We start from the raw sequence: 24410 nt of genomic DNA, 5'->3' as shown, positions 1-24410 counted from the left end.
TTATAAGCTTAATTAATAACTGTAAAAAGCAATAATTGGTACTTAGATGTCCAAATGCTGTGCATGATTCACAAAATAGGCATCCATAATTCATTGGACACCCATCGCAAAAAGCTGCACATAAAAGTTAGGTGTGGGTATGGCATAGGTATGACATGGGAGTGGCTTCGATTTGAACATCCAATTACAGAATCACATGGCGCCTAGCGCCCCAACTCTAAAGGATGCCTAAATAATAATAATAATAATAACTTAATTTTTCAATACTGCCATAGTCAGGCGACTTCTAGGCGGTTCACATTGAAAGAAGGCTGGACAATCAGCGAATGATAAGGAGCCTAAAATAGAAAAGTTACATAAAAAAGGTAACTAATTTAAGTTCCATGGGTAAAGAATACATGAAAATTGGAGCTTCCTGGGAGATTGAATAGCGTTTACGGGGGGTTTGTTTTAGTTTAAGGGTGATTAAATGTTAAATTTCAGATGTCCTTTACAGAATTTGCCCCAGATTAGAGAAGTATGAGAACAAGGTTGAAAAGGTGGAACATACTATATAAGTTCTACAGAGGACAAGTGATGGAGGATTTGCATAACTGTGGGAGGAAAAATAACTTCAGGCTTCCTGGATTGCCTGAGGGAAGGGAAGGGAATGACATAATTAAGTTTCTGACAGATTTCATTCTATCAGTATTGAAGATTAAATTTTCCCAGAAGTTTAAAATTGTGCAGACTCATTGGGTGCCAGCTCATTTGACATGAAACAGTAGATATCCTCAACTGATTATTGTCAAATTGATCAGATTTAATCAACTGCATGCTCCTAACAAATTTGAAAGAGTATCTTTACTGTTTGTCCCTGATTTGAGAAATCGGCACAAACAAGGAAGGAGCTGCTGAAGTTCAGACCTCACTTGAAACAAACTGGAGCGAATTTTGGGGGTTTTAACCTGCCAGAATGAAGATTACAGTTAATAATACCACCAAAGATTTCAAAAGAGCTAAAGAGCTGGCTGATTACCTGGAAAGAAATTGTCCAACTTCCATTGACAATTTATAATTTTGTGAGTGTACATCTATATCTTGTCACCCTATTTATTTCTTGCTTTTTTATTTTTCTTTTTGCAAGTCGTTAGTTAAATTTATATTTGAACTGCCTAGAGGGTTCTAATTAAATGAACTTGCTGTTTCCTTGAGGAATTAGTCTGAAGCTCCTGCTGTCTCATGGCTTTCCTATCATCTCTGTGCTTCCAGAATGGAGCAACAGTGCACAAGAAGTCTGCCGGGACCTGATTACCACTAGGGCTTGAATCCTCTCGTATCTGTGGCAACCATCAGGGTAACTCCGCATGTTTTGCAAACTTTTTTTTCTTGGATGTGGCTGCAAGGATGATGAGTACCTCATTGCATACAGCTGGGATCCAAAATGTGTGCAATGAGTGGAAGGCGTAGCATCCAGGAGGCAGATATTTAAATCGCAAAATAGAAGTTAATGTATCCAGACCCAACATGATCCAGAAGGCAATCCGACCACTGTGTCACCTGCAGGGGCGCTATAGGTCCTGCAACCTATCATCTGATATTGAAGACAAAGGGAGAAGTGGCAACAATCCTGCCACCGGTGAGCCGGCGGAAGAAAGACCATGATGTTTCCTGACCTGCAATGAGCTTGGTGAAATATGCGGGCATAAAGGAACAGAAATCCAAGAGACTTTCATCGTGGATCAACCTTGCCACTGTCTCCATTGATTCAAAATCCGAATCGCTGATGAGCAACCAGAAAGAACCAAGAGACCATGAGATCGTATTGCATTGTTGACAAACTAAGTTAACCAATCCCTTGGTTATCGAAGTTCCCAAGAAACAGCTACCTCCTCACCTGACCATACCAAAAGATGGATCAGAACGCATGCTACATGCTACCGCCATAGATGCTACCCCCTGGCCTAGCTAGACAAGATCCAAACTAAATCTCCAAACGTACATCTACACTGATGACGTCCCATTGATCCATTTCATCCATCGTCGAAGTAGAACAATGGGCAAAACTTCAAACTAAAACTAAAACCTGAAACTAAAATATATTTTTGGCAATCCCAATGAACTAATACAAAGAACCATCAGTCGGGTTTCGAGGGAGAAACTTTCCAATTAATCCTTCCATAAAATCCTAGGAGTGACCCTGGCCTAGCAATTGACATTTGACGCCCACGCTGACATTTAACTATGTACAATGAAACCATACCTTGACTCTGCATTATTATTAGTCCCATCAATAATGCTAAGCTCGCTGGACTACTGTAACAACCACTACCTAGTATCCTACAGAAAACTACCACACGGTTTTAAGCACAATCTGAACTGATTTGACCTGAAAATCAGACCACAATACTCTAAGTGACTTACTCTTTAACCATTTGTCATACCAATCCTTCAGAAGATCATTGAAGACCCATACGACAAATCTGTTTAACTTCCAGCATGCTCCTGAAGATCAAAATGGTGCATGCACACATTTATTTGTTGACCACATTGCCAGCCACCAACAAATCAGGCCAATTATAATCAACTCACCTGAGCTGCAGTGCTATGTGTGAGCCATGGACCACCAGCGGAACCAACATGAAACAGGCAAGGACAATATTGGCCGTCTCCAAGTCCCAATAGTTCACCCGTTTTCCAGGCCAATGGTAAAGGATATGTTGTGCAGCCTTGCTCCCTTGTGTGCTCTGCCTTCGCTTGGCACCTCCTCTGAGCCTTGGCACCAACCCTGTGCGTTTTCAGTGCTGTATCTGCTGATTTTCTGGAATGAAAATATTTAAGTCAGCCCATCCCCCAGACAGGCTGGTACAGACAAGGAAATGGCCTGAGCACCTGAATGCAGAACTGTATAAAAATTGAATAAATAGCTAAATAAATAAATGTACCTAAATGACCCATACCGATTCACACACGACTAAGTTCACCCAATATATTTATACATTATATCTACTGTCATTATATTGCTCGCTTACATTAAAGCCACCTAGCTAGGTGTAGGCAGGTGAGACCCATCCACTTCCGGGCGAGTGATCCCAATGTGCTCAATATTTTAAACTAAAGCAGCACAGGATCCAATCCTGGGCAGATGAACGTGCTTTCACACTGGTGAGCTACAACCCCTACAGAAAAACAGGAACACACTGGAAAACAGAGTCCAAATGGCCATCTATTCTGCCCCATCCGTCACAACAGCCCCGACCACGTAACCAAGAAAACAAAAACTGTATTGCCATGGCCACAATTGCTATGCAAAACCCCCAACAATCATAAAAACTGTTTATATGTGTGCCATTTCAATTGTTTAACGAAGATACACCCAGTCATCCTTTCTAGAAGGCCTCCAGCTTCTCACAGGTCTGTGAATAGTGAAAGACACATGCCACATGCTCCTTAAGAGAAGGAAAGATGTCGGGACCGCAGCCATGGCCAAGTGCGCTGCCGGGAAGGAGAAAACAAAGAATTCACTCATGTGCCACAAACCAACATGCTGCTGGAAGGGAGAAACAAAGGACAACATTACACAGTGCAGAATGCAATCGGCCCAAACCTCTCTCTCCCGCTGGCTTGCCTCATGCACACTTCCACATCAGCAGTCCCAGAGGAGCTCCATACTGCCGCACACGGCAAGCATGGACCAGCAGGCAGGGCGCCAAACTACCAACACGGCCCCTTCCCTTAATCCAAGCCAGAAACTTTATCTCTCTGGCAGACCATCTGGTCTACCACTGGGACGCTCATGCACAGGCTCGACTACCGCGGCTTCTACCCAATTCGGCCGCCCCCACAGCATAGCACCATGTGGATGGCCCTTTCTCCCAGTGGGGGAAGGAACCACCGCACCACTCGTGTCCTACCCGGAAACAGCAAGCATGAGCAACTCGGCAGCAGAGATGTCCTTTTGCTCTCCCATGCTGCTGCCGAACTCCGTTCTGCCATCGGCCCCGAAAAAACCTCTGCGCACCGAGCAATCCCTAACCCCCGAACAATGCGGCAGGCAGAGACCGTGAGGATGGCGCACACCACACTGAGGCACCAGCTTCCACATGAACCAGCGACTATGCACTCGCAGGCAGCACTAACACTGAAGAATTCGGAGTGCAGATATCTCCTTCACCGCTCCCCAGTCACACTGCACGTCGGCAACACTTACACTGAGGGGGGTCGAAGCACCATTATCTCTTCCCCCTCACTGGTCAAGCTGCATGTCAGCAGCTCGAGGTCTGTTAAGCATCCTGGGATCCCCCTGCCGCCCGCACATCAAGCTTCCAGGCAGCACCATACTAAACACTACATCACCGCCCCTGACTGCCACTGCCCTGTGCTCCACAATGCAGGAAGGGAGCTCTGATGCTGCCACACAAAACCCTGCTCAAACTCGACTGTTACCGCCCTGCGTTCCAAAGCAAGAAGAGGCTCAACACCGGAGCAATCCATTCCCATGCTCCCGTCCTAACGGCACTCGCCAGATTCAAACCACAACTATTGGGTCCACCGGGCAGCAGGGAGCACCACCTGAACCCCACCTGGGGAAAAACAGCTCTCTGACTGCCTACCTTGCAATGCCACGCTCCCTGTGGCTACAACAGCTTTGGTAATGTTGTGATGCACCCATGGTGAGGGCCGAACTGTGGTCTCCACTACAGTTTGGGTCACCTCCCTCTTCTCACCCCGCCCTCCATGCTTACATCCCTGACCCTGATTGGACTCCCCTTCCTGGCCCGATTTCTCCCTACCCCAATTTCCCCTCCACCCCCTCCCTACCTCCCTTTCCCTTCCCCAATAGGCAACAGCCTCAGCCATTTTGTCACTGCTGCCCTCTATATGGTGGGGCGCTTGTCCTATCTTTTAGAATTGAGATTTATCAATTTAATAAAATTCAAAAATTGATAAATTATCATATTAAGTGGGTATAGGTTGATTAATTTTTATAGTTTAGAGGAAATAATGAAGTAAGATGCTGGGGGGCGGGTTGGGGGCTACCAGTCTGATTTATATCTTCAAGTTATTGTAATATAAGTTGGGGGGGTTATGGGTGGGAATAGGGAAGGGTTTTTGGGATCTTAAAATTAGAGAATTTAAGAAATCAAGGGGGGGAGAAGTTGAGAAGTGGATGTTTGGGGAAAATGGGTATTATATTTCACATATTAATTTAAGGGAAATGAAATATATACAAAGATATAAGAATATGAAATATTTGATGAGATTCATGTATCCTGTAAGTAAAGATTTTAATGGAGCTTAAATTATTTTTGCTAAATATTAATGTCCTCAACCATCCTATAAAAAGAAAGAAAACACTATTGTTTCTAAAACAACAAAATGTAGATATATGTTTTATCCAGGAGACTCATCTATCGGCTTTAGAATCCCCAAAACTAGAAGGAGACTGGGTAAAACATTGTTTTTTTTGCTTCAGCAGTTAGGAAAAAGGCAGTTGTAGCAATATTAGTAAATAAAAAATGTAATTCTATGTTTAAGATGATTGCTACTGATCCTTCAGGAAGGTGGGTACATGTTAACATGAGTCTGGAAATACTATTCGAACCAAATAGAATTTTTTAACTCTCTACAAACATTGCTATTACCACTGGCTGCTTCTAATTTAGTTGTATATTCGTATGGCACTATCTGCAATAACTCTCTCAAGTCCCTTCGAATATATGTCACAATCACAGCTATGGGACCTGTATATATCACAAGTTTCTCTTAGCAAATAAAGGACGCCTCAGCCCCACCACTCCACCGCTATGTTAATTTCTTATTTGCGGGAAGAATTATGTGGCACTTCATCATTGGCTGTACCTTTATATTTTTATCATTTTCATGCTATATATTTTTATATTATTTTTTTCTTAATAAATAAGTGCTCTACAAAATTTTTTGTGTACTTAGCTCTTCTTTCAGCCAACGTCTGGGAGTCTGACCCGACATGACATGTTTCGCACACGAAGTGCTGTATCAAGGGTCTCCCTGTGAAATAGTGGAAGGAGTATGTTAGGTGACATTCACAACAACCTCCCCCACGACTTAAAACTGGTTTTATCCCATTCATTCATAAAAGCTAATGACTCACCGAGAGCGTGCGTGTCATCCGACTCTATAGTAACTATGAGAGGCAAAAGATGGCCGCGGCGTCTAACCTCGGGGTTTAAATATCCCTCCCTTCTCAATCAGTTGTTTCCACCCCTCACAAAAAATTTTGTAGAGCACTTATTTATTAAGAAAAAAATAATATAAAAATATATAGCATGAAAATGATAAAAATATAAAGGTACAGCCAATGATGAAGTGCCACATAATTCTTCCCGCAAATAAGAAATTAACATAGCGGTGGAGTGGTGGGGCTGAGGCGTCCTTTATTTGCTAAGAGAAACTTGTGATATATAGGGGTCTAATTTAGTTGTGGCAGGGGATTTTAATGCTGTTATAGATCCTTTAATGGACAAAAAACATAATAGAGTTATAAAGTCATTAGGATTAGATAATTTGATACAGAATTGTGATTTGAAAGATATATGGCGAAAATTTCATTTTAATGATCGGGAATTTTCTTTTTGTTCCCATGTTCATAAATCTTTTTCAAGAATAAATTATATATATGTTTCAAATTCATTAGTTCAACAAGTAACACAAGCTTCCATAGATCCAATTATTTTGTCTGATCATGGTGGGATATGGATTAAATTTAAAATAATTGATCCAGATAATAGTAGATCTATATGGAGATTTGATAATACACTGCTTGCAGAGCCAAATTTTATTGAGGAAGTTCAGTCAAAAATAAATGATTATTTTCAAATTAATAATACGGAAGATATCTCCATTGAGACTATATGGGATGCTTTTAAGGCTACCATAAGAGGTCAAATTATTTCATTTTTGGCATATTAGAAAACAAGTTAAAAGACAATTTTCCAGTTTGTAACAAGAAATTAAGCTTTTGGAGTCAAAATTGATTGACAAATGGGATTACTCTACATTACAGGCAATGAGCCATGACGCTGAGAAGACATTTTTTGTCTGGGTGGAGTGGCCTTTTATTTTTGAGGTGTTGCGATTGTTTGGATTCCCAGAGGCATTTATCCACATGATCAAAATTCTATATACTGCTCCGGTCACTAAAATTTGCATCAACAATCAGATGTCAGATTCTATTAACCTGACAAGAAGAATGAGACAAGGATGTCCCTATTTGCCATTACTGTTTAACCTGATGTGAAGCCTTTACTATCAAGCTGTCTTCGAGGCATTTGGAGCATTGAGATTAAGCATCAAATTACTGCATCTCAATGGCCACGAATTTGGTCTTGGAAGATGAGATGTACGATGTCTGCATCTATGAGACAAACATGGTTTTTCCTGTTGCATAGAGCATTCTGGACCCCTGTTCATTTACAAAAATTAGATTGCTCTAAATCTGATAGATGTCATTGTCATCTAGAAGCAGGGACTTTAGATCATTGTTCTATTGTCCATTTATTATGGCTTTCTGAAAATCAAATTGGGGCCAAATTAATAGCTTGTTAGAAAATCATGTGGCATTATCGTATGATACAGTATTATTTAGCCAAATATCTTCCAAAAATAACAAGCTCTTACTTATTTTAACAGGGGTTGCCATACAACAAATAACCTGCAATTGGAAAAAATTGGAATAGATTAAACAACAGTTTTTGGTGGAATTCAGTATGTCATATTTATAAAATGGAAAGAACATTAACTATTCAGAAAGGAAATTTTAATAAATTTCAAGATGTGTGTGGGCCATTAACAAATTATTGCAATGAATAAGTATTATTTTCCCTTTGTACAAATAAAAGAATGGGGTGGGGTGAGGGGGGACTTTATTATATGATATAAGCGATATGAGATGTTGAAAAGATGGGATGGAAAGGGATATTTTTATTTAATATGAATAATTGTAGAATTTCAAGTGATGTATTTAAGTTAAAATGGTTGATAACTTATGATGCACTTGATGTAAGTTATGAAAATGAATAAAGAATTTAAAATTAGTAAGTCCCTCATGTCTTATGTTACTATGACAGAAATTAAAGATATATCTCTGTCTGATCATGCCTGGTACAATTTAAAGGCTTATGCAAAGTACAGAAAAGAAGACCATGGAAATTTGATGCTTCATTACTCCTGCACGAAGATTTTGTTGCTAAGATAAAGGAAGCAATTCAGTTTTTCTTTGAGTTGAATAAGCCTTCTGATTCTCCCTGGCATGTTATTTGGGACTCTTTTAAGGCCTACACCAGAGGAGAACATGGAGGTTCATATTAAGGATTTAGAGAAAAAATAGGCCAATTCTACTGTTATGGAGGTTTTGAAAGAGTTACAAATGGAAAGCTATGCTTATAATCTTGCTCTTGCTAGAAAAGCTAGTGAACAAATTTTTTTTTTTTTGCATCATGCCACTTATTATGCTCTTAATAATAGGTGTAGACACCAGTTGGCACAATATCTTAAGGCAAAAAAACACCACTTATATTCACGCTATACAGGATAAACAGGGAGAAGTAGTTAAAACAGATTTGGAGATTTTGCACTGGTTCCGGGAATTTTAACAGTCTTTGTTCAATACTGACCGGGTGGAATGGCCTTTCATTTGACCGGGTGGAATGGCCTTTCATTTTTGAGGTGTTGCGATGGTTTGGCTTCCCAGAGGCATTTATCCACATGATCAAAATTCTATATACTGCTCTGGTCACTAGAATTTGCATCAACAATCAGATGTCAGATCCTATTAACCTGACAAGAAGAATGAGACAAAGAAGTCCCCAGTTGCCATTACTGTTTAACCTGATGCCATTACTGTTTAACCTGTCGGCTTATGCTGATGACATTCTGTTGTATACTACTCCAGACTCAATGCAGCATATCATTCAAACTATTGATGATTTTTCTTCTGTGTCTGGATATAAGCTTAGTGCTTCAAAAATAGTCCAGAGGTAGAATTTCTGGTGAAGGGTTGGGTTTTAAATGGTCCCCTTGCAAAATTAAATACTTAGGGATTTATTTTGGACCAACAATAGAAGAAACAATGTCCTATAATGTGACGTATACTTATGATCATATTGCCAGAATGACAACTAGGTGGTCACCTTTTAAATTATCCTGGTGAGGTAGATTAGATACAATTAAAATGATGATTCTACCTGTTATAAATTATATCCTTAGTATGCTGCCTTTCTTATTTGAAAAATCCGTTTACCATAAGATGGAAAGCTTGCTGGTTAAATTTTTATGGAATAATAAACCACCCAAGATAAGTCTAAAGAAACTGAAGTGTGATAAAGACTGGGGTGGAGTTAACTTTCCGAATTTCTATGAATATCACTTGGCCTTCATACTTCGATAGAGTTCAAAGTGGATGTTCGCAAAATCACAAACACTCTTGCCGGCTTGGTTTCAGTATGAGAAAACTATATTTGAGGCTCTGTTGTGGTCAATTCTTTTTACAACTATAGTTGGGGAGTTGGGTAAGAATCCTGTGCTTATTGCTACAAAAGCCACCTTTCAAGAATTAGAAAAAAATATCAACATTAAATGGAGTGATGCATCTTGGGTTATTTTATGGAATAATCCACAGTATAAAATACAAAGATCCATTATAAAATGGAGAATATGGAAGAAGGCTGATACCCCCCCCCCCCCAAATCAAAACCTCAGGTTTTTTTTCATCCTGGTTGGGATTATAATTTTTAATATGATTTCTGTGTAAGATGATGCTAGTCTATAGCATTTGGCCTGTTTCACCAAAGTAGAAACCTTCTTTGAACTTTTTGCATTGAATGATATATACCACATTGGAAGATGAGCATGTGAAGGATCTCCTTATATTGAATGTTTTTCCCATAGGTGTTACCATGATATCCTTTGAGATGTGCTTGCACAGTTTGCAGCTTGACACATCACAAGGATGTGTGCTTTTCTCTTCTTCAAAAACTAATCATAAACTACATTGTTAGTCCAATAAAAAAGGTATTTTTTCCTTGATGTTTTTATTCTATTTCTATATATTACCTTAAAGAATGGACTAACATGGCTGCCATACCATTTCACTCTTAATAGTGTAAAAAACTGATTAACTTTTACCTGCTCTACACCACTCAGGATTTTGTAGACCTCAAACATATCTCCCCTCAGCCATCTCTTTTCCAAGCTGAAGAGCCCTAACTGCATACTGGGTAGAATATTTTAGTGTATTGTCTTCAACCTAACCACTTTAGTCTTTCCATCCCCATTATCATCTGCATCTGGCAGATCTTCTTCATGTAAATCATTCTGAATTGTCAAGGTATATTAGGTCATTTAAAAAAATATTATTATTATCATCTTGGCCATTCTTTTTTGAACCTGTCTACCACCCCAGTAGTCCTCAAGGCTGCAGGTGGCACCTATATAGCAGTACAGTAGGGTTTGGGGGGATTTTTGGGGTGCAAATGCTCTACCATAAATATAGTGGTTAGAGTGGCTTATGGGCCTGGGTCCTCCTCTCTATGGTTCACTACCCCCTCCCCCCCCCCGCCACACACACACACATACTATTTAAGCCACCTCTGTGCTGCTCTACTAGGCTTTGCTATGCCAGGTGCTGATGTTTTGGAGGCAGATATGTACATTTTTATTCCAATTTTTATGGTGTTATGGGGGTTTAGTAATCACTGGAGCAGTGTGTGGGGGTCTATACTTTGTATCTGCAGTGCTTATCTGGTCACTTTGGATACCTTTTTGGCACTTAGACCTAGTTTTATATGACCTAATTCACAACTTGCAAGTTCCATCCCAGCAGCCTCGTTAAACTTTCGGTTATACCTGCAGTGCGACTAAGTTTAGATCAGCCCACATCCCGCATAAATCCTGCCCTCATTCCTCCTAAAATGCCCCTTTTAGCTCTGGTCATACAGCAGCACTGAAAAGGCTTAAGTCATTTTTAGATACATCTAAAACCCGGTTTGATTATCGGCACTTGGACAAATTGTCTTTCTGATCATCCAAATGCCAATTTAGACTGGTTTTTATATGTACAGTGGAACCTCAGTTTGTGAGTAACGCGGTTTGCGAGTGTTTTGCAAGATGAGCAAAACACTCCCCCAAACCTTAACACACAAAACAAGCATGTCCCGATATACGAGCAGCCCCTCACTCTAACCGACATCATACCCCTGCCCACAAATGCTCCCCCATAGAACCAGCATCGCTCCCCAATGCTGGAAGCAGCATCCGCCTGCCTGCCCTCCCAAACAAGCTCCTTACCCCATCTGCACATGCTCAAGGCCTTCTGGCTCTCATTCTCCCCTTTTCAAGACCTGCAGTGTTGTCCAGCTTCACAGTTATCTGTGGTGGTGTTTTACATAGTGTCCAACATCAGAATACCTCTTACAGACCTCACAAAACTAGTGGCCACCAGAAAGAACCCTTCCTTTCTGCAGAGCTTCGACCTCCCCTAACACAAATTCCCACATAGCACCCAATCCAAACATGAAACAACAAACCTCTCCCAAATAACAAAGCAGGAACAATTACAAAATTATTGTAAGCCCTTATAAAACCCTTTCCTTACTCTCCCAGTCATACAAAATCCTGGGTGGGGAGGGCAAGTAAAAAATTCCACAAAAAAAACCCCACGCTGGTTCCCAAACCTTCCACAACTTTCCCCTTTATCTCCTAACCTCCTGTATCCAAAAAGTAATATCCCAAAGACCTTTCTTCTCCTCAGTAAGTCTCACTCAAAAATCCTCCAATCAAATTGATCTATACATTCTACCTAATCCAAACTACCCTTCCCTTTGTATCCATCACACACATTCTACTTCATACCAATCGTGTCTTTACAAATCCAGGCTGGCCCAGAGCCTTCTCTCCAACATCAGAATTGACATTGGGAGGCAGGCTTGAGAGCTGGCCACATGCATAGAAACATATGGCAGATAAAGGCCAAATGGCCCATCTAGTCTACCCATCTACAGTAAGCATTATCTTTTTCTCTCTCTGAGAGATCCCACTTACCTATACCAGGTTCTTTTGAATTTAGACACAGTCTCTGTCTCCACCACCTGTTCAGAGAGACTGTTCCATGCATCTACCACCCTTTATGTAAAAAGTATTTCCTTAGATTACTCCGGAGCCTATCACCTCTTAACTTCATCCTATGGCCACTCAATGCAGAGTTTACTTTCAAATTAAAGAGATTTGACTCATGCGCCTTTACATTACATAGGTATTTAAACATCTCTATCATATCTCCCCTTTCCCACCTTTCCTCCAAAGTATACAGATTGAGATTTAAGTCTGTCTCCATATGTCTTATGATGAAGACCATATACCATTTTAGTAGCCTTCCTCTGAACCGACTTCATCCTTTTCATATCTTTTTGAAGGTGCGGCCTCCAGAATTGTACACAATATTCTAAGTGAGGTCTCACCAAAGTCTTATACAGGAGCATCAATACTTCCTTTTTCCTACTAGTCATACCTCTCCCTATGCAACCTAGCATCCTTCTAGCTTTCACCATCACCTTTTCAACCTGTTTGGCTACCTTAAGATCATCACATACAATCACACCCAAATCCCGCTCATCTGTCATACCCATAAGCTCTTCACTCCCTAATCTGTACCTTTCCCTCGGGTTTTTGCATCCCAAATGCTTGACCTTGCATTTCTTAGCATTAAATTTTAGCTGCCAAATTGCAGATCATTCTTCAAGCTTTGCCATGTCTTTCTTCATATTTTTCACACCATCCAGCATGTCTACTCTATTGCAGATTTTCATATCATCTGCAAAGAGGCAAATCTTACCCAATAACCCTTCAGCAATATTGTTTATATAAATGTTAAAAAGAATAGGCCCAAGAACAGAACCTTGAGGCACACCACTAGTAATATCCATTGATCACTACCCTCTGTCACCTTCCACTCAACCAGTTCTTGGCCCAGCCCATCACTTTGTGAGTCACTGCATATATCATGGCCTGTCCCTGCGTGGAGTTGCTGCTGGATGGGATAGAGTGTGTCAGCTCTGGTGAGGTGGCAGGGTCAGTTTTTGGGGGTGCAGGAAGACAGGGAGGGATCCCCCACAGTGTCTGCAGCTTCTGTGGATGGTTTGGCTTTGGGGGAGGGGGAATGAACTTGACACAAAAGGAAGGTAAGGGGCATGAACATGGAGGCTGTAACTTGTGAAATAGGAGGGAGGGAATAGAAAAGGCAAAATTGATGGGCATGAGTGTGTAAGGGAAAAATGGTGCACTTGAGGAAAGGAAGAAAGGAAAATTGGGCAGAGAGAGAGGAGTGAGGTAGAGATACATGGGGAATAGAAAGATAAGAGGGAGAAATGTTGGATGTGGTGGTGAAGAGGACAGATTGAAGGGGATGCAAGGGAGAGGAATGTTGGACATGGTGATGGAGAGAGAAATGTGGCATTGTGCTGGAGAGGGGTGATAAAAGGAAAAATGGGCATGGGACTGGTGGGCAGTGGTGAAAAATGCTGCACGTGATCCAGGGGATGAGAGAGGGAGAAATGTTGGATATGGTAACAGAAGGAGACATATTGCCAATAGGGGTGGAGGAGAGAGGAAGAAAAGTTGGAGTCATGGTGGGAGAGACAGAGAGAGAGAGAGAGAGAGAGAGAGAGAGAGAGAGAGAGAGAGAGAGAGAGAGAGAGAGATGTTGGTTGGGGAAGGGAATTGAATCTGGAGGAGAGGAAGCTTACAGGAGGGAGAAAGAAAGAAATCTTGGAAATGCAACCAGACACTCATGAAATCAGCAGACAACAAAGGTAGGAAAAAAATTTATTTTGAATTTAGTGATCAAAATGTATCAGTTTTGTGAATTTATATCTGCTGTCTATATTTTTGCTCAATATTTATCTATATTTCTATAGTGGTTACTGATTGCATATTTTTAAAGTCAACTGCCTTGACCTCTGAAAAAACTCACAAATATAAATGATAATTAACATTTTCTGAGTGTATGTGCTTTGTGTTTTTTTTAAATTTGTGATTACCATTATATATTATAACGTATGGATCTGGAATGGCCCAGTTGTCGCCCCACCTCACCCATCATCCCCTTACCTTCTTGTACACCAAATCTCCACGCTTCCTGTTTATCAGATCCCTTATAACCTCCACAATAATGACAACCATAAATAACCACAGACTCTTATTGATGGTCATAACCAGGCCGCAGCTTTGTTTATTGGTACAAGAAGTAAATAAGCAATTCACAATTGCGTCACCTCCCAAGCTACAAAAACATTGCAATTTGACAAATCAAAATTAAATTCCACCTGACCCCGCCATGAAGCAAGAGTCTAGGGGGTGGCATGGACCTCCATGCCCCTTTTCCGTGACATGTGCCTAAAAGCCCATTAGCTCCCCTGAGCTCACTTCCCCCTAATGGCTCATCCCCGGATGAGCCTGCGGAGGAAAGCCATGTACCTCCATGCCCCCAATGCCGGGTCACATGACCCGTGACATCATCCCTCAGCTGATCAAACTACCACATAACGCTCATCTTCTGATGAGCCAAAGCTTGTAGCTCGAGATCACCGCCACAGGCCTGTAAACTACAGGCCCCCCACCCAAAAACAAAGCTGCGGCCCTAGGAAATGGAGGCACCGAAATGCCCCCGCCCAGCCCTGTGACAAAGCAACCACGAGGCCATCAGCCAAATACGCCGACAGCAGGCAAGCCCACCCAACGGAATCCACCAAACTCACGCTTCCTACTGGGAGACCACCACCCACGACTGCCACTGAAGCCAGGGCAGGACCCCTGGATCCCACATCCCAGGGGCCCGGAAGGAATACAGACCCACCATAACAGCAGCAGAATGGCCAGAAACATCCCCTAGCCCCAGGATAAAGCCAGCTGTAGCACCCCGAACTGGAACCGCCACAAAACAGCTCCCTTCAACTTGCACTCCGAGGAGCCTGCACCCCCGAAAAGCCTTTCAGGAAAGGCGGAAGATTCACACCACCTATGGCCCCAAACCAAACCACACTCCGTGAAAACCCTCATTGGAACACATAGCCCCCTACAGGCAAACCCGCCCCTCCGCCACAAGAATGCAAAACCCTGCTATCCTATCACGAGGCGGCAACAAAGCAGGAGCCCAGCAAGACCCAACTCCGGGCCAGCTGACCTCCCAGCCCAACCCCAAAGCCCCACCCATAGAGCAGGCCAGAACCCAAAATCTTACCCCCACGACGAGACCCAAACCTTGCCGAACCCACCCCGCTAAAAGGTAGGCAAGGGCACCCAGCCAGCCCCACACCTCCCCCGCGGAGGAACCCCCGGAACAGTCTGAAAAGTCCAAGTGGGACAAACCAAGTCAACACCACCAGAACAGCCCCCTTGCCCCTGTCTCTCCAGACTGTAGCCCTAAGGCACCGAGTGCCCAGCTTAGCAGATGGGAAGGACCGAAGGGAAGGCACCACAGAACACAAACTCAGAGAAATCCCCCGCAAAGCGCAGCCATCCCACACCCAGGCATACCCCTCACCGGCATGAGGCGCAAAACGAACCAACCCGGCCGACCGCAACCACGCCATCAAGGCACCAGAACAACCCGCAGCCCCAGGTCTAAGACCCCTAGCTTGTCCTGCACCTATACACCAGAGAGGCGGCAAGGAATACCACGCCCTCATCCGGCCCCAAATCCAGCACACAAGTCCTCCCCAAGAATTCCCCGAAGGAACCGTCTGCTACAAGCCAAATCCAAAAACGCGCCCCCCCCCCCCGACACAGCCCCTCCAGGGCATGCACCTAACCACCCTATTCCATCCCAACAGTGCCACCGAATACTACCCCAGGTACCATAAACTCGGGACGGAACCCAACATCAGGTAACTAACAGATATACCCAGACATATAAACATAGAAACATAGAAAAAAGCAGCAGAAAAGGGCTATAGCCCACCAAGTCTGCCCATTCCAAGTATCCCCTCCCCTGAATTTACTCCCTTAAAGATCCCACGTGAGTATCCCATTTTCTCTTAAAATGCGAGATACTTCAGGACCATCCTAGCCCTGCCAACCCATTACAACCAAATAACAGCACCACGGTCAGTAGCACGCCGACCAAAAAGAGGGGGAGAGATAAAGGGGCCGCAGATAGAGGTACCCAGACTGCACCCCACCGCATGCAAGCTCCCATACAACCCACGCCAATACCTGACTGAACCACAAGCCAACTCACGGTCCGAAGTATGAAAAACCACCAAGCGGGTGCCACTCACCCAAGGGGCCATGAAAGCAACTCCGCAACATCCTCATGTCACTAGCATGCCCACGCACCACCTGGTCCCTCTTCCCCAAGAAATCACTAAACCACCCAGTCCTACCACAACCCGCCACCGACATACCCAGAAATAACCCCACATGCAGGGGCGGGGGAACAGAGTCCATCGGCACCTGCACTGGGGCCCCCCAGCCCCCACCGAACCGCAGTACCCCCATGAACCAAGAGCACCCAGCACCATCTGTGACAATCACCAACCATCCAACATCGCCCCAGGCCCTTGGGGGAGGGAACCGCAAACCCACTGAGCCCTGGCCGCCGCCATGCACCTCACTGACCACCGGCAAGCAACCAGCACCACCCATCCCTCTCTGGAAAACCTCCAGACCGACCCAGTCCTCTGCAGGAGTCCACAGGACCACACCCATTCCTAAACATACTCAAAGGAGATCCCCAGAATCTCCTCAGTCCCGCCCCTGCCTAGGATACCCAAGAACAGCCCCAGGCCCGCCCTAAGGACACCAGACAAACCATACCAGCACTGGCCACTCCCTGGAGTCCACAGAACCATTGCCCAGGCCCATCCCTCCAGGAGTGAACAGAACCACCCCCGGTCCTGCCCCTCCAGGAGTCTCCAGGACTATCCCAGCTCCAGCCCCCACATGGGTGTCCCCAAAACCACCCTGGTCACACCCCCATGGGGAGTCCCCAGAACCACCTTGGCCTACCCCCCTGGGGAGTCCACAGAACCACCCCGAACTTGCCCCCCAGGGAGTCCATAGAACCATCCTGGTCCTGCCCCCTGGGAGTCCATGGAATCACCCCAGTCCTGCCCCCTGGGGAGTCCACAGAACCAACCCGGTCCTGACCCCCAGGGAGTCCACAGAACCACCTCGGCCCTGTCTCCCCGGGGAGTCCACAGCACCACCCCGGTCCTGCCCCCCCCCCCAGGGAGTCCACAGAACCAACCCGGTCCTGCCCCCCGGGGAGTCCAGAGAACCAACCCGGTTCTGCCTGCCTGGGGAGTCCACAGAACCACCACGGTCCTGTCCCCCCCGGGGAGTCCACAGAATTGCCCTGGCACTGCCCCCCCAGGGAGTCCCTAGAACCACCTGTTCCCGTCCCCCAGGGGGGTCCACAGCACCAGATCAGCCCAATCCCCCAAGGGGAAGCCAGGCCACCAACCAAGCCACCGAAGCAGTGGCGCCCTTGAAGCAACCAACAGCCTCTTGTCAATCCCAGAACCAGACCGGAAGCAAAAATGGCGCCATTCGCAGCAACCACCGTGTCAGCTGACCATCGCAGCAAGCTGTGTCGTCCAGGGTCACAGTCACCAATGGCACTGACAGTCCTAGCCGTTGCCCAGCAGCGAAGCAATGCGGATCCTGTGAGGCCACGATGTCATGCGCAGCAACTACCAAGACCGTTAACCCCGTCACACACTGTCACCAAAGGACTTGATATCTTGTCCATGGACCAGCAGCGAAGAAGAGATGATCTTCTGAGACAGCCACTGGCCAATAGTGCCCCAGACCCACTCCCAAAGCACCTGCACCCGAGTGAACGCCCGCCATGGCCCTAGCCTCAACTGCCATCCCCCCCTTCAGATCAAGCCCCCCTCTAGCTGGACCCATGCCCCCAGCAAGTGAGGAAAATATGCTGAGGTAGCAGACTGACCAGGTGTCCAAAGGCATGCCTCTAGAAAGGAGGAATAAAGCACTAGAGCACCGAGCTTACCTCTGAGGCAACAGCCTGCAAATGGAAAGACCCCCAACTCCCGCCGTGTGAACCCGCAGCCAAAGCGCAAGAGCAGCGCCCAAGCGCAAGAGCAACTGATAGGAGCAACATGGTAGGAAACCCACAACTGCAGGGGGTCAAAGCAGAAGCTGTATTCACCATGCCCCAAGCTCCCCCAGGCTGGCATATGCTGAGGGACATGATGAATTTAGTTTTTTTGGTTTGTTTGTTTTGTTTTCATAGTGGATACATATGAAATGGGGAGCCAAAAACTGCTCCAACTCCACAGCGCCCACACCACAAGGCACATAATATGGCGGCTTGGCTCCCCTTCCCCGGCAACCCCGCAAAGAATCAGGCAGCACACAACGAGCACCCCACTCCGGCCCCCAGCGCTCCAGAACCCCCGCTAAGGCAGCCGGGAGAGGGGCAATCTGTACCCTCGCACCACCATACAGGACGGCCTCATGCCAGCGCGAGCCCCACAGTATGTGCACGTTGCAGCCCACTGCACGGAACAAGTCTCAAGCAAGCACGAAGCAGGCAACTTCCCACAATGCGCCCATACCATCGCGCACACCGACGGGATGGCCAGAACCGCCAGCCGCCAAAAACAGGAGGTAGCTGCCGAAGACAGGGGGACACCAGAGGCCCGGCGCGCCGCTCCTCCCAGGCCACCGCCGTGCGCCAGCTGAGGAGAACAACACGGATTCCCGCCCACAAGTCAGCGCTCAGGAGGACACCCGCAGTGCAAAGCCACCAACTCTCCCGACACTCAGCCCGCCAACCGGATCCTGCCGACCCCTGTTACGGTGCCCAGAGGGCAGTATTAGATAAACAAAGACCTCCACAGCCACAACTGCCGCCAACTCAAAAACGGTACAGAGAGGATGAGTTTGTGTGAATGGGGGGAATTCGTGGAAACGAACAAACCCACAGTCTCGGCCATCCGCACAAAGTCAACAAACGCAGCATCGTCCCCGACGACGCCAGGCCACACGCCCCATGCACAGCCAGCATACGTGGCCCAACCAAGGCCTGCACGCACCCCCAGGCAGAAGGAGACAACTGCAGCAACCCTTGCCCTGCAAAACCCCCGTCCAATATTAAGGAATGCAGGAATACAGTGAACTATTAATAGCAGGGAAAGGGCAAAGGCTTATTAGGAAAGTAAACAGGGAACAGAGCCAGGAACACGGTACCTGCAAAGCTGCCTCTGATGAACAGGAAAGACCCTGAATCTCTGAGGCACATATTGTTCCACCTCCTCCCATCATGCCCTGCTCCTCCTCCCCCCCTCCCCACCCCTTCCCATCACCTATAAGCTGCTTCTCCATGGGCGACCAACCCAGGCCATCCAGCCCCTCATTATAGTCGCCCATCGAGACCAGCTCTCGGGCTCTTTTTATAAGATTATATTGTGTGTATACGAAAAATGGATGGAAGAAATTGTGTTACAATTAGTACTATTATCATGGGGGTGGGGTCATGGGCAGAGCTTGGGCAGTTCTTGGGTAGAGATTGGTTGTGTCTGGGTGGAGCTTGGATGGGGATACTTGGTATTTGTTAGGCATACGGGGTACTTGGATTGAAAAAGTTAAGAAATACTGATTTAAAGAATCTGGGTCCTTTGTCCATAATTGAAATGATGCAAACAATCAATGCATTGAAAATATCATACATATACCTTGACCGTGAGCACTTTATAAAGAGCACTGAACTTCACACTGTGTGATAATACATGATATATTTAGCCCGATAAATATTCAAGATCAAGCTACATAGGAAAGTGAGAGCATTGCACAATTCTTATACCTACTATGAATGACTGTTTATAAATTACTGTACCTTCTTAATTACATGAAACCCCAATATTTGAATTAACAATATGAACAGTATAAAACAAGGGAAAAACATATAAGAGCCTGACCAGAGGCAACAACAAAAATAAGTGTGAAGAAATAAATTATTTTGCAAACCACAAATTAAATGATTTAAAAATGTGATTTAAAAATTGTTATGGAATGGGAGGGAGGGGGGGATAAGTTTTAAGATGGATTATTGGAGAATATTAAGTGTTGTATTTAAGTTAAAATTTTATTATTTGCTATTATATATTATTGGTATCTTACTTTTAAGTTTCAATTTTATAATATGAGAGGTTGATAAAAAGTTTGTGAAACACTACAACAATACTAGATAGTGTTGGCACAGATATGGGAGAAGCCACTGCTTGCCTTGGATCAGTGGCATGGAATGCTGCTACTATTTGGGTTTTGCCAGGTAGTTGTGACTTGGAGGCGGGATACTAGCCTAGATGGGCTAATGGTCTGATCCTGTAAGGCTATTCTTATGTGGAATAAACTGAAACCTTAGACACCAAAAAACAAATTTCACACAATAAGCCTTGATGAGAGGAAAAGGATTTCAGAAACCTACTTGATTCATGCAAAATTGCAATATAGAATCAAGACTACACACGTTCCTCATTTCTAGCGTCGATCCTGAACAACCTCTCCAATGGTATGTCTGTATTTATTTAGTGACAAAACTTCTTTATAAGTCAATGTTTCCAATAAATTAATAAACATTGAAGTGTGCTTATCTCAAAGTTTCAACAGCCTACCTACCACAAAATAAGATGTGTGTGCTTCTGTAACTTTAGATAAGCACACTTTTCCTCTCATCAAGCTTATTGCGTGAAACAGTGGAATTAGTTTTTTTGCTGCTGAAAAGTTCTCAGCCCATCCAACAAAGTTGGGGCAGTCTCCATAGAGGGTTATTCATTTAGTCCAGGCATTTTTCACTTTTTCATGCTGTAGGAAAAAGATGGAACAAAGAAAGTGGAAAATCCTTGGTTTAAGTGTATAGCCCTCAATGGAGATTGCTCCAAGTTTGTGGGTTAGACTGAGAACTTTTCACCAGCCCCTCATATTTCTAATAATAAAAAATATTTGCAATAAATAAAAGAGAAAATGATATTTAAACAGGATTTAGGTAGGTATGTTCTGTGCAAAAAATGGTTTGCTCTATGAAAATTTGACTTTGCAATCTCATGAGCTACTAAAAATGCATCTTTCAATTGTCATATTTTTCTTTTTGCAGTTTATTACATTTAAGTATTTGTTGATAGCAATATGAATTCACATTTATGTAGAAAAGGATCATAGTTAAGAGTAGAAAATAAAATGGAGAAGTCTTACTTGTGGGTAGTGGAATATCCTGAGCATATTGGATATTAGCTTTGATTCCTCAGCAGAAACAACTTCAATGATAGCAGCAAGTGTGCCAGATGTTTTACAGTTGTAATTAATGATTGATTTGTCCATTCCTGATAAGATATTAACGATAACCCTTAGTGCTATGAGTGGATGACTGTGGGAGTCATAAAGGTGAAACCCCAGGGTGATGTTTGGTAAGAGCTCTGAGCTGTTGTTAATCTCCTCCACTGCAAAAACAAAGGCTAGGAAGTTGTGGTAGTTTAATTCCCTAAAACTGTAATGAGATTTAGTGTCAGATAATGTAAAGGAAGTACTAAGAAAAGATTTAGAGGGATGAACATTGAGTGGAGCCTAATGGTTAGTGGAGCTTCATTATTAAAGGTTGATACTACATTGTTTGGAATTTGTGAACAATTATATGAATAGTGGAAATCTACTCAATTTCTTTCTTCCCACCTATGGTGGCAATCAGTCTTACAACATTACAGGTATGAATTAGTCCTTGGTAAAAAAGTTATCAATACAAAAAAATGGTATCCTCTACAAATGTATTTACAATTATTTCCCACCCATGTAAAATGATATTATTTCAATGAATAACAAATTCTCTTGCTTCCTAAATTGTGAATTTAAATATAGATTTTGACAAAATATATATATAAGATGTATATTGAACTCTCAATGTTTTGTACCTGGAATCTCATTGACCTCTCATTAATGTCATGGTTATTATTGCTTTATTGTATTTTCTTGAAAAATCAATAAAATTTTAATGGAATAGAAAGGTTAATACCATATTGTTTGGGATTTGTGAACAATTATATGAACCGTCATATCAACCAAAATTATATAATGACATTTGTGATTCCTGAATAAACCACTTAGGTGCCAAAACACTGGCCATGTTGAGTCAGATTTTTCCCATTTGGAATAAAGTTCCTTTTGATGCATTGCTTTCATTTCTACTCCTTATTGATTTTGAACATCCGTATAAAGGAGTCAAGATTGGAACTTATGAGGTCATTTTACTAAGGTGCGGTAGCTGATTAAAATATAGGATATAATGGATGTATTGAAACACATTAACATTTAGCGCATGTTATTTTTTTAGCATGCGCTAAATTGGATATTGCACCTTAGTAAAAGAACCTCATAAGTTCCAATCTTGATAGTGGTAACATCATGTATTATCCCAATATGATAGTGGTAATATCATGTATTATCCTGATAACTAATTTTGGTAACTTAGGCCAACCTGGCACCATCCACACAATGCAGAGGGCACTGCAAAGATATTCAGAGATGATATTCAGATAATGCCTCTCAATAACCTGATCAGCAGCTTTATCATAATATATCTTATTAATTTCATTCTCTTCCCTTATCCTACTCCTAGGCCACCAAAGTTTTAGGAATCTAAATTTGACAGTAGGAAAATGGAAAGGGCCACCTCTTCTCCCATTACATGAAATCTTATTGGATGAGGCAGGATGAGTGACAGTTGTGTGATGCATATAGTTCTGTGTGCTAGTCTTAGGGATGTGGGGAGGTTGAAGGGGAAATATTATGTATATTTGTGACTATCCAATATGACAATACATTTCACAACATAAACCTAATATGAATCTGCTAAACAGTGTTACTTACTTTGCCATTTGAATCAACGTAGGGGTATTTCTGAAGGATGGTAGATGGTATAGATTCAAAAACAATACACTTACTATTCCCCCAATTCTGATATCCCCATCCATGTGGTATCCAGGTGGTATCAAATAATCCAACATTAAACACTGTGTAAAGCCTATGAATTTCCATAGGACATAAAAATGCATGAAGAAAATCCAAATTGAAAGAACTTTCATCTTCAAAATTGTGAAATAGTTTAATGAAAAACTTGCTGTTGACTTTACTTAATTTATTAGCCTGGCAGAAGATGCTGCACGGTTCTATGTGATCCCACACAAATGCACCTTTAAATCACTAAAACAAAAATGTGGTCAACTTTTCACACTGGAAGTAGGTCTATAACCAAGGAAGCAGAAATGAAATTAATGAGAAGGGGAGAGGGCCATAGAAGCCTGTTTCTGAGTTTGAGTTTAATTCTCCCACTAAGGATCCAGTAGCTTTATAGTGTCTTCTCCTTACAGTTTACCCTCAAGGGACTTCTGCTCTAGTTCTGTGTATTTAACATTAAATATAGTTTGCTGATGTTTTTATTTTTTTTTTAAGCTAAACTAATATTAACAGAGAGACAAACATTAATCTGGCTGAAATGTATAGAGATCAGTTTGATGACATTAATCAAATATATTTCATATGTGGTTAGGGATTTTGACTGGACACCTGTGCTCAGGTTGGAAAAAGGAACCTATAGTAAAAATCTATTTATAAATGCAATACACATTCATATATATTTTATAGATCTAGTCTCACATATCCCTAAACAAATGTCCATACAAACCTAAGCAAATGCACAAATGTCCACAAACAATCACATTTGCACTCGCTCCAAAGAAGAACAATGTGTTTGTAGTTCAGGGTTAATAGCATACTTAGGACCTAACCTGTTAACTGATCAGAGTTACATTCTTTAAAGATTTCTCATTGAATGAAATTGCATCTGATTGCATCATACTTTTGCTTATTTCCACTGATCACAATATCATTTTAAGCAGCCAGCATGGATTTAGCAAAGGGAAGATCAGCCGTGCCAAATTATTAGAGTGTTTTGAAAGTGTAAATGACTTTGTGGGAAATGGTGAGTCAGTTCACATATACCAATTTGTAGACCACACCTGCAATCAAGAGGGGTCTGCTGTTTGCCAGGGGCCTGGATCCGGGATGTAACTGCTTGCCTGGACAAACTCATGAAGCCCTGAGACCACTTCCCCATGATTCTCATCCACGTCGGAACCAATGACACCGCCAGGAGCACCGCGGAGAGCATACCCGATGACTTCAGAGCCCTGGGTGAGAAGCTGAGAAGGATGGATGTGCAGGTGGTCTTCTCCTCGATCCTCCCAGTGAGGGGCAAGGGCAGTGCCAGGGAGGATCGCATCCGGAGGGTGAAAAACTAGCTGCGAGGATGGTGCAAGGAGATGAACTTTGGGTTCCTGCACCATGGAGAGGCACTGCAAGGATTACAGGGACCAGACGGGTTA

General features: G+C 43.4%; 1 protein-coding gene across 1 annotated transcript in view; it reads right to left on the bottom strand.

The window, feature by feature from the left end:
* LOC117346192 (vomeronasal type-2 receptor 26-like) overlaps positions 1-24142 on the bottom strand; it is a 49495-nt gene extending 25353 nt beyond the window's left edge. The window contains exons 1-2 of the mRNA XM_033915595.1: positions 24045-24142; positions 21232-21523 (exon numbers count right to left, since the gene is read on the bottom strand). Coding sequence (XP_033771486.1) covers positions 21232-21523; positions 24045-24142 — 390 coding nt within the window. The remainder of the gene's footprint in view (positions 1-21231; positions 21524-24044) is intronic.
* Between the last annotated feature and the right edge of the window lie 268 nt (positions 24143-24410).

Source organism: Geotrypetes seraphini, chromosome 12 (assembly GCF_902459505.1).
Source record: "Geotrypetes seraphini chromosome 12, aGeoSer1.1, whole genome shotgun sequence".
Lineage (NCBI taxonomy): Eukaryota > Metazoa > Chordata > Amphibia > Gymnophiona > Dermophiidae > Geotrypetes > Geotrypetes seraphini.
This window is presented reverse-complemented; position numbering and strand designations above follow the sequence as displayed.